Here is a 9,736-nt window from a genome sequence, read left to right as displayed (position 1 = left end):
ATAGCTTTTACTTACATTGTTGTGACCTAATCACACTAAGAAATAATATGCATATTGTGTTACAAAGCCCATAGAAGTACCTGTACAACTTTCTTAACATTTCCTAAAATACCATCCCTGAGGAACTCTACACTTGTTCTAGTTGATGGCAGGTAATTCTATTCAACTCAGGAATGAAACCACAAATAAAAGGTGTTTCAATGAAATGGAGCCTATTTTTTAGCTGATTAAAACCATTTGGTAATCCCTCCAGCACTGTGATACCCTCTATTGCTTTTATTCTGGCTAATGCCATATGTTAAACTGAGTGGACATCAGGGTTCCAGATGATTCCATTCTAATGAAAGGGCATCATCATCAGAATCAGATACACAAGTATACTACTACTGCAGTGGATTTGAAATTAGTACCCATGTAGATTTATACAGTATCTCACATACTGGTAGTTTACCATACAATTCCCAATATCCACTAAGCCCTCAATTTAATGGACCCCTATGTAATGGATTTCAGAGGCAACAGACAAACTCCTGTGACTCAAAATAGGTTTCTGAGTCACCCCACTATTTTCATCCTTGGTAAGCGTGACATATAAATAAGGAATGGGTGTACATTGTAATTAATATCTTTGGTAAAAAAACTTAAATTCATAATTTGTAGCACAATTATATCAGAATAACTTTATCATATTGGTTCAAACTTAATTCAGAATCAAAGGAAGTCAATCAATCAATCTGTACTCCCAGGCTTCTTGCAGGAGACCCAAAGCCCCAGGGAACCAGTCACAGACACCAGATTGGCCCATAAATCACTCAAAGATATTTTGTGTTACTGTCTGGATAGAATGACAGTAGGTAAGAATGAAGTGCTCTGTCTGTGTGGTGGTGGCAACTGTGCTTTTTTTTGTGTTTTAATATCACTGTACTTATTTGTCTTGGAAATTATTTCTCTGATGGGTTAATGACTGGTGAAGTATAGAATTTGGTCTCTCTTGGAGTGTTTGTTTTGTGGTCTGAATAAGTGTGCTTTTGGATGAGCATGTTGTGGGGTACAAGGGGAAAGTTATTGTAGACTTTTGAATAGTATGTTGCTGGAGTTTATTTACTTTTTGTTGTATTCCCTGGGTTGTGTTTATATAATTTGGTGTGAGGTGTGGTGGGAGGAATGATGGGCTTTTGTACAGTACTATGTACCTATCATTTTCATGTGCTTGATTTTGTGTTGTTTATAATGTGTCTTTATTTTCTTAATAGTTGAATATCATGCAGTGGATGCATAACCAAGTGTAGTGCCAATGAATCCATGGTGACATTGCTACAATGAGAAAGACTGAGCAAGTTTCTTCACAAAGTACAAAACAGCTCATCAACCCCCACCTCTATCCAGTGTGGTCCCTGGTCTCTAGAACAGGTCTAAGAGTCAAAGAAAATTTTGGCTTAACCTACACAAAGTAAATATTTGACAAAAACTGCTGAAGCTATTTTCAGATATTCATAAAAACAAAACTAATGTTTGCACCTAAATTCACCATAACATACTTCTCAATGGCAGAGAAACTCCCAAAATGTATAATCAGATCTCATTACATAATTTACATCTTTAATATAAAAATATCTAGAAATTGAAAACAATCAATACTGTACTTATAAGAAGGAACAATACATGAGGCTGTAAAATTGTGTATAAATTCAACTTTAAACTAGATATGAGAGCTCGCAATAAATTCTTTATACTTCATATGTGAGTGTTTATTTCTTGTTAACTGTATAACTAAAAAACCATTCAATTTAAATGAGCTATAAACATTAATCAAAATATAAATAACAATGATGTAGATATTACTGACAATATAATTTTGATTTTGTCAGTAATTTCTACATCAATGTTGTTAATTTTATATATATCTATATTATAACCTACTAGATTCACATACAGATGTAATATATATACAGTAATGTGCCTAGATTTTCAGAAGGCCAGGGGCATGGTGGTGGTAGAAGAATGTGAAGAAGAAAAATGTGAAGAAGAATGCGAAGAAGAATGCAAAGAAGAATGCGAAAAAGAATGCGAAGAAGAAGAAGAAAACTCCTCTAACACTTATAGAAATGAAGTCTACAATACCATGTATGCTATAGCATACATATAGGAATAATGATTTAGTAATAAAAGAATCAGTTGCACAAAATAACAATGGTAGTACCATGTCTAGTATATTATTGTAATTTTGACAGAATGACCTTTTGATGTGTGTGTGTGTGTGTGTGTGTGTGTGTGTGTGTGTGTGTGTGTGTGTGTGTGTGTGTGTGTGAGAGAGAGAGAGAGAGAGAGAGAGAGAGAGAGAGAGAGAGAGAGAGAGAGAGAGAGAGAGAGAGAGAGAGAGAGAGAGAGAGAGAGAGAGAGAGAGAGAGAGAGAGAGAGAGAGAGAGAGAGAGAGAGAGATATATAAAAACAGGGGCAAGTACTCCAAGGCACATGTGGGGTTGGAATGGGTGGGAGTGGATTTTATGCCTTTGTTTTTTGGCTACCTCCCTTTGTACGGGGGGAAAAGCCTTTGGTATGTGTATGTACCTTAATTTTCACTAACTAGACACCGGCAGGCCTACAGTGGCTGGCCTGAAATATTGGACAATTTTTAAGCTACTGGCTAATAGCAGAAGGAAACAGGGAGAAATTGCTGGTTATCAGCTCTATGTAAAAAGGTGAAGGAAATACAGCTCAAGTTAAAGAGATCTTGAGCTTGATAGATAGAGGTAAGGGTACTGTCAGGTTTTAAAGTCGGTTAACAAGGAGATGATTCTCTCTGACATCTGATTACAGATTCTTGTGATTGGTCCCACAGCCAGACAAATAGAGTGAGAGAGAGAGAGAAAGAAGAGGGAAGGGGCAGATTTCATAACAATTATTTATGTAAAACCTACACAAATGGCACATATTTACATTTCTGTCCTTCACCTCCCCATCCCACTCCCATGAAGTGGAAAGTAAGAAACCCCTGTAGGTGCTGCAATCCTGTCAGTTGCGGGAAAACTGTTTTTTCTATCTCATGGAGTGAATATTCATATCCAATATTATTCTTTCATAGTATCACACTACTAAGGCACCTCCACAACCTTCAATCAATCACAAAGTATCACATAAACAACATCTATGTAATAGCAAGACAGTAATTACATGCATGTACCTCACATTGTACATAGTACAATGTAGCAGATTCAGTCCAGAATACACCAGTATACAAATATATTTACTACAGCCTAAGACAATTCACAATAAATCATCTCATACATGAGAATTCCTTAATTTTTCATTGAATTACTATTTCATATATTTCTTCAACCAGCATATGCTCCCTACATAAATAAAAATCTTATTACTTTTCACATAATGAAGAACAAATGTACTACAAAAAACTTACACTAAAATAATGTGTCTTTTGAAGGAGGCATGTAAGATCAGTCAACTTAATACTGAACCACACCTTATTCCCCATTAAAAAGTGAATAAATAATCTAGTTTGATTATACAGTACATTTCAAAAATCTAGATGCAAATTCGTTAAGGACATTCCTATATGATAAAAATTATGTCTTTCCAAAAAATAAAAAATTCTCTCTTACTCATGACTATCCGAGGAATAATCTCTTGATTGAGCATCTTTTGGGTGAACCTGTAGCCATGTCTTGCCTCCTGGGAATTGCAGGGCTCCTATAAAAGAGTACTAGGGCAACATGTTGACAGACTGATTTACTTAACTTTCTTCTCTCACAAAGAACCAATTATTCCTTCACATTTCACAGACCAGAAACCTGCAGCCAGCAGTGGTCCTCCGGCTTCTGCATGGAGGTGAGGATATTGATGGTCTTTGGAGTTGTGATGTGAGGAGATAATCCTCTTCAGCATGGGTGTATTATATGCAAGGCCCATTTCTAGTCAGTGCCATCAACCAGAATAAAATAAACAGTATGTATGGGTATGGGGTGGGTTTATGCTTTGACTTGGTCACCCTCATATAGAGTGGAAAAGGCCCTTTGGTTTTTAAGTATATGATGATGATGTGGTTTAAAGTCACAAACTCCCCCCTATTGGGAGGCTAGGACAGTGACCCTTACAAAGGACTTTGTAGCATGGAATTTATTGAACCATGCCCTTGGTTCAACTCCACCAGTGGCAGGGTTCGAATTGCCATCCCCTCAACCTTTGCCACAAGTAACGACCCCCTCTTCATCTTAACTTGTTCTTCACGCACAATAGAAATTATGTAGCATACAGGAAGGTTGCTGGCTGAGTAGGTTAGGGTGTTGTTACTTGCGGCGAAGGTCGAGGGGATGGCGGTTCGAATCCTGCCACCAGCGAAGTTGAACCAAGGGCATGGTTAATTAAATTCCACGCTACAAAGCCCTCTGTGAGGGCACTGTCCTAGCCTTCCGATAGGGGGAAGTTTGTGACGTTAAACCATATCATCATTAATCAGAATAAAATCTGAAAAATATGTTACCACAGCAAAGGTGCTACCAATAAGTAAATAGTTACATCCTTCTGTATACCATCTACATGAGGAACTTCATAGTACAGTATCAATCTATATAGGCTCTTACATTAAGCTGACCACTATCATGAATCATTGTGACAGGCTTGACTTGATGTGTTTCTGATTTCTCCTTTTATCAATCAAACTGGTTTAATTTGTGGAGTATAACATTTGCTACCATGCTTCTCCCCTTAACCAAATAAAAGCCCCTGTTATTAGCTATTGCAAGACCTGAACTATAGAGGGTGTCACCATAGCAAATAGGTTACTTTAAAAAAATAAATAAAATTTCATGAGATTTTGCTAGTTCGGGAAACATCAAACTAGCTCAGCAGAGAATATCAAATCAATCAATCAATCATTTCATTACCTTAGTTATCTTACAGGAGACCCAGAATCTCCATGAAACCGGAGATATAATTCCCAGAAACCATTGAACATAACAGTAAGTAAATGACAAAATTTAAAGGAAAAAAAAGCTACAGTATATTGTCTTAAGTTAATGAAAGACTGCCATCATTTTCAATATGATTCAGTTATAAATAATGAGGTAAATGATGGAATGAACAAGTAGCTGGGTTGCACATACTTAACAAGAACATGAAATACTGTAAATGGTATATGAAATGAAAAAGTATCATGTAATTACTCCTTTTCAGTTTTTGGTTATTTCCCCAGACTGTGAAGTCGGTTTTGTTTTTCTTATAAGCCAAAAAGCAGTTCTTATATTTCATTATAGCTCTTGACAACAGTGTTCAGCTGAGAAAGAACTTCTGTAGCCAAAGTGGGACTGATGACAGGTACCTGCATGAGGTGGTCCTGCATAAAGGGTATTAGAGAGTCATCTTCCTGCTGCCTGTCTTCAAACCCTGTCAAGTTCTTCACTTTCTTTTGGAGAGCCCTAAAATGCTGACATTCAGCCTTAAAACTGGGCACATTATCTTTTTTTTTTTTTATCAACTTTATCTGTATTTCCTCCACCTTTAAACAAAAGGAAAGCTAAAATCCAGTGAATTCCCCTTCTCCCCTCCTTTTACTACTTCCAGCTGGTGACACAGAAACAGTCCCACAGTTATATAACCCATACATCAGTCCAAGGTTTCTTCAGAGAAAGATATATGTGAGGACCTGAGGACCCATGCCAACTGTGGGGCTGTGGGTTTCCAGTCCACAAAACTCAATGTAACAACGGAATTACTTATGGTTGAATATCCTAAATGGGATATTCATAGATTTTGTTTAGGCTTAAACCACAATGTTTTTGTTCAACTTTGTGAAACCCCTGATAAATATGACAGGTGTTATTTCTGTGTAAGAGCTGAAACAGTATAAAGAACTGAAATCTACCCTGTCTTGAAGGTTGAAATATAAAACGAAACCTACACACACACATACACATACCAAGGCTTCTTCCCCCTTCCAAGGGAGGTAGCCACAAAAGGAAAGGCATAAAAAACACTCCCACCCATTTCATCCCTAAATACACTCCACACCCCTCCCACCCTTCCTCTCATCTGAGCACCTCCTGGATGACGAGGTCATCCCTGAACCCTGCCCACCGCCCTGGGTCAGAAGCAGTGTCGCAAGACACAGTACATCCACAGCAAGGCCGCTTCATTTAATCGGCGACCCCCCCTCTCCGTCCCCCTTTGCATATAAGGAGAGGACGGGGAGAAATCCCGTCGGGCTGCGTCAAAATTTACTCACACACACTACCCCACCCCCCACCCCCCCGCCTATTCCTCCTCATGTCGTCACAACATCATCCATATACAACCATTCTCCACTCACCTCTGTCTTCCGTCCTCTCCCTTCCTTCCTCAACAGACATTCCCCTCTTCCCCAAAGCCCCCTTCACCCCATCCATCCACCTCATCCTAGGACGTCCCCTCATGTTCACTTCCCTCCACATCTGCCTTCCATACCTCTTTTACTAGTCTTTCGTCACTCATTCTTTCCATGTGTCCAAACCATCCTAATATTCTTTCATCAACCCTCTCTCCCAAATCCTTTTTCACTCCTGTTCTCCTCCTCACCTCCTCATTTCTCACTCTATCTAGCCTAGTAACCCCCACCATACTTCTCAAACACCTCATCTAAAACACATTCAAACTCCTTCTCTCTTCTTCTCTTATGTTCCACGTTTTCTGCCCCATACAGTGCAAAAGGAAGGAATAAAATAAATAAATAAATAAAAATAAATAGAAAAATAAGAGGTAAGGCTGGAGGGAGGGAGGGAGGTAGGGGCAGTAGGAAATAAACAAAAACTGACAAAAAGACAGACAGACAGACAGGGAAAAATGCATGACAAACAGAGGAGGAAAAGAGAGAGAGAGATAGAGAAAATGTGAGAGAGCATGTGGTGAGATGTAGGACGACATGCAATAAAGTTTAACAGGATGCACCAAAAGTAATTTAAGCCTATAATTATATACATGAAGTGGCAGGGATTGTGGAATCAGTTTTACATGTTTATAATGTGGGTGTACATTTAGACTTAGCCATCCACTCATAAGGAAAATAGAGCCTTTGACCTACATTAATTTATATGGGTATATGTAATGTATGTGTGTACACAACAAAGGCCTTTTCTCCTTATAAGCAGGTGCCCAATCAAAGTACATATCCACATCATAAAAATATGCATACATATACAAATATATAATACATATACAAGACCCATTGAACCCCCCCTTCCCATCTTAGCACCTTAGGAATGATAGCTTAGCCTGTCCCCACCACATCATTCAAGTTGAGAGCTATGCAGTATGTAAAAACACAAAAACTTTAATAAAATGTACATATGGCCACTGCTTTGAGTAAAGAGTATGAGAAGTCAAAGTGCAGTGTATAATTATTCTTTACGTTCTTATATAGTGTACACAGTACAATTATTGAAATAAGCATGACTGTATCACATATTTGATACATAATATGAGAACTAATAATGCAGTTCTAGGTACACTTCACTAGCTTAGATCATGAATGTATATAATAATCTGATAATGTTTTACAATTAATTCCTTAAAAACCAAAAAACACAACTTATATACAATATTAAACTACAACAGTAAAACAAACATACTGAGTATCTGTTTCAGAATAAAGATGACACAAAGCACATAAACACAAAAATCAAACTATCAAAATTACATATTAAAATCTCTATCTAGGAAATGATAATCATTATCAAATTAAATTCATGATACATTGATTTTTTTCTTCAGAAATTGGCAATTTTCTTCTGATGGAGGGTACTTTATCACTTCCTTCAAAATATGAATAATGCTTATGCCTTCTAAGAAAGAGAGGGACTAGAACCAATTTCTTCATTGCATCAGTGATCTATACTATTGATATCCCAATTACTATATTGTGTGAATTTGTAGTGGAAAAGATTTACCCAATTTATATTGCCATCTTTAGTCTGAGGAAGAAGCAAAGTTGCAATACACTTGCAAATTTTGCCACCTAAATTGGTTTCAAACTTATACTCAGTGTATTAGCTTTTAAACATCTGACCAAGTAAGTTTTATGTTAGTAATCTATATAATTTATCTAAATCAAAATAGTAAGAAAACTAAAACAAGTTAAAATCTGCACACACAAACTCCCATGCTTAAATTACAAATATCATTCTCGCTATGAATATTAATTCATACACACAGTGGCACTTCTTTGGGTGGATGTAAAATATTCTCAATCCCCAGAGAAAATGCTAAGCCAAAGGTAAAGATTCCCATAACAATGTACAAGAGACCAATCATAAGGAGTCCTACTGACTTGAAGCCTCTAACACCGCCAATTACATCACTCAGCTGCAGCACCATTTGTATCAAGCACATGCCTGTGTGAGACAAATAATACATTTTAATGGACAAATATCAAAGAAGTCAATTATGGATAGTTTCCTTAATTCAACTTCATAATTAAGCATTTATCAGCACTTTAAATAACTGTAATAGATTAAGCTTTATTGTCAATGTAAACGCGAGTTTACTGTAATCTATTTTTACAAGCTATACATCTAATACATACAAGCTATACATCTAGAAGCTGAGATATGAGTGGGAGGGACTGAAGGACATTGTAGAACTAGGAATGGAGGAGGAATGGGCATGTTTCAAGGAGGGAGCCACAGGGTGTACAAAGATGATGTGTGGAACAAGGAGGATGGGAAGAAATATATGGAAGGGTAGTGAGTGGTGGGGTGATGAAGCAAAGAAGGCTGTAGAAGTGAAGAAATGAGCATTCAGAGATTGGTTGCAAAATAGGACAAAATAATCATACGAGAGGTACAAAGAAAAGAGAAGAGAAGTAAAGCATAAGATATATACATGCATATACCAATGGCTTTTTTCCCTTTACAAGGGAGGTAGTCAAAGTCAAAGGCATAAATCCACTCCCACCCATTTCATCCCCACATACTCCACTCCCTTCCTCTGGATGAGGGGACAGAGAGGAGGGGTCACCGATTAAATGAGGCAGCCTTGATGAGGATGTGCTGTGTCTTGCTGCATTGCCTCTGACCCAGGGCAGAGGTCGAGATACAGGGATGATCCATCATCCAGGAGGAGCCAAGAAATAAGGGAGGGGGTAGTGGATTGGAGTGGAATGTGTGTGGATGAAATGGGTGGGAGTGGGTTTATGCCTTTGACTGTGGCTACTTCCCATGTAAGGGGGAAAAAGCCCTTGGTATATTTCAAAACAATATACTCTTATTAATTATGTATAAAATATTACTGAGGTCCCATTCAGAAGGAAGAGGGCAGGAGATAGGTGTGAGTGGAGAATGGTTGTGAATGGATGATAAGAACTGATGTAGCCTAAAGGGATTTCTCCTCGTCTTCTCTATTAACTCATGAGGGAACAAGGAGGGAGGATTGCCACATAAATGAAGCAGTGGGGGTAAACTAGCTTCTGCTGCTAGATCCTGTTGTGGAGGTGCTGTGTCTTACTGCATTGGGCAGAAGGCAGGGATGGCCCTTCATCCACAAGAAGCTAAGACATCTATATAATTCATACATGTGAAAAAAAAAAACATTGTTAATTCAATTATACAGTCTTACCTGGAAACACAAAAATAAAAACAGCTGCTAAGCTTCCAAGGAGTTTCACCACAATGTTGATGTTTGGTGTAAAGACAGCCAGGACAATAGATGAGATCCATAGAATAACTGCAATCAACTGTAACAAGAGGCATGAAAT

The 9,736-nt window shown here is 37.8% G+C and overlaps 1 protein-coding gene across 1 annotated transcript in view; it reads right to left on the bottom strand.

Moving 5' to 3' along the window:
- Positions 1-6,697: 6,697 nt before the first annotated feature.
- LOC143021514 (sodium-coupled neutral amino acid transporter 7-like) overlaps positions 6,698-9,736 on the bottom strand; it is a 35,980-nt gene continuing 32,941 nt past the window's right edge. The window contains exons 11-12 of the mRNA XM_076179089.1: positions 9,598-9,715; positions 6,698-8,375 (exon numbers count right to left, since the gene is read on the bottom strand). Coding sequence (XP_076035204.1) covers positions 8,185-8,375; positions 9,598-9,715 — 309 coding nt within the window. The 3' untranslated portion in view covers positions 6,698-8,184. The remainder of the gene's footprint in view (positions 8,376-9,597; positions 9,716-9,736) is intronic.

Source organism: Oratosquilla oratoria, chromosome 42 (assembly GCF_046742065.1).
Source record: "Oratosquilla oratoria isolate Oo_2021 chromosome 42, ASM4674206v1, whole genome shotgun sequence".
NCBI lineage: Eukaryota > Metazoa > Arthropoda > Malacostraca > Stomatopoda > Squillidae > Oratosquilla > Oratosquilla oratoria.
The sequence above is the reverse complement of the archived record's forward strand: the minus strand, read 5'-3'. Positions and strand labels throughout refer to the sequence as shown.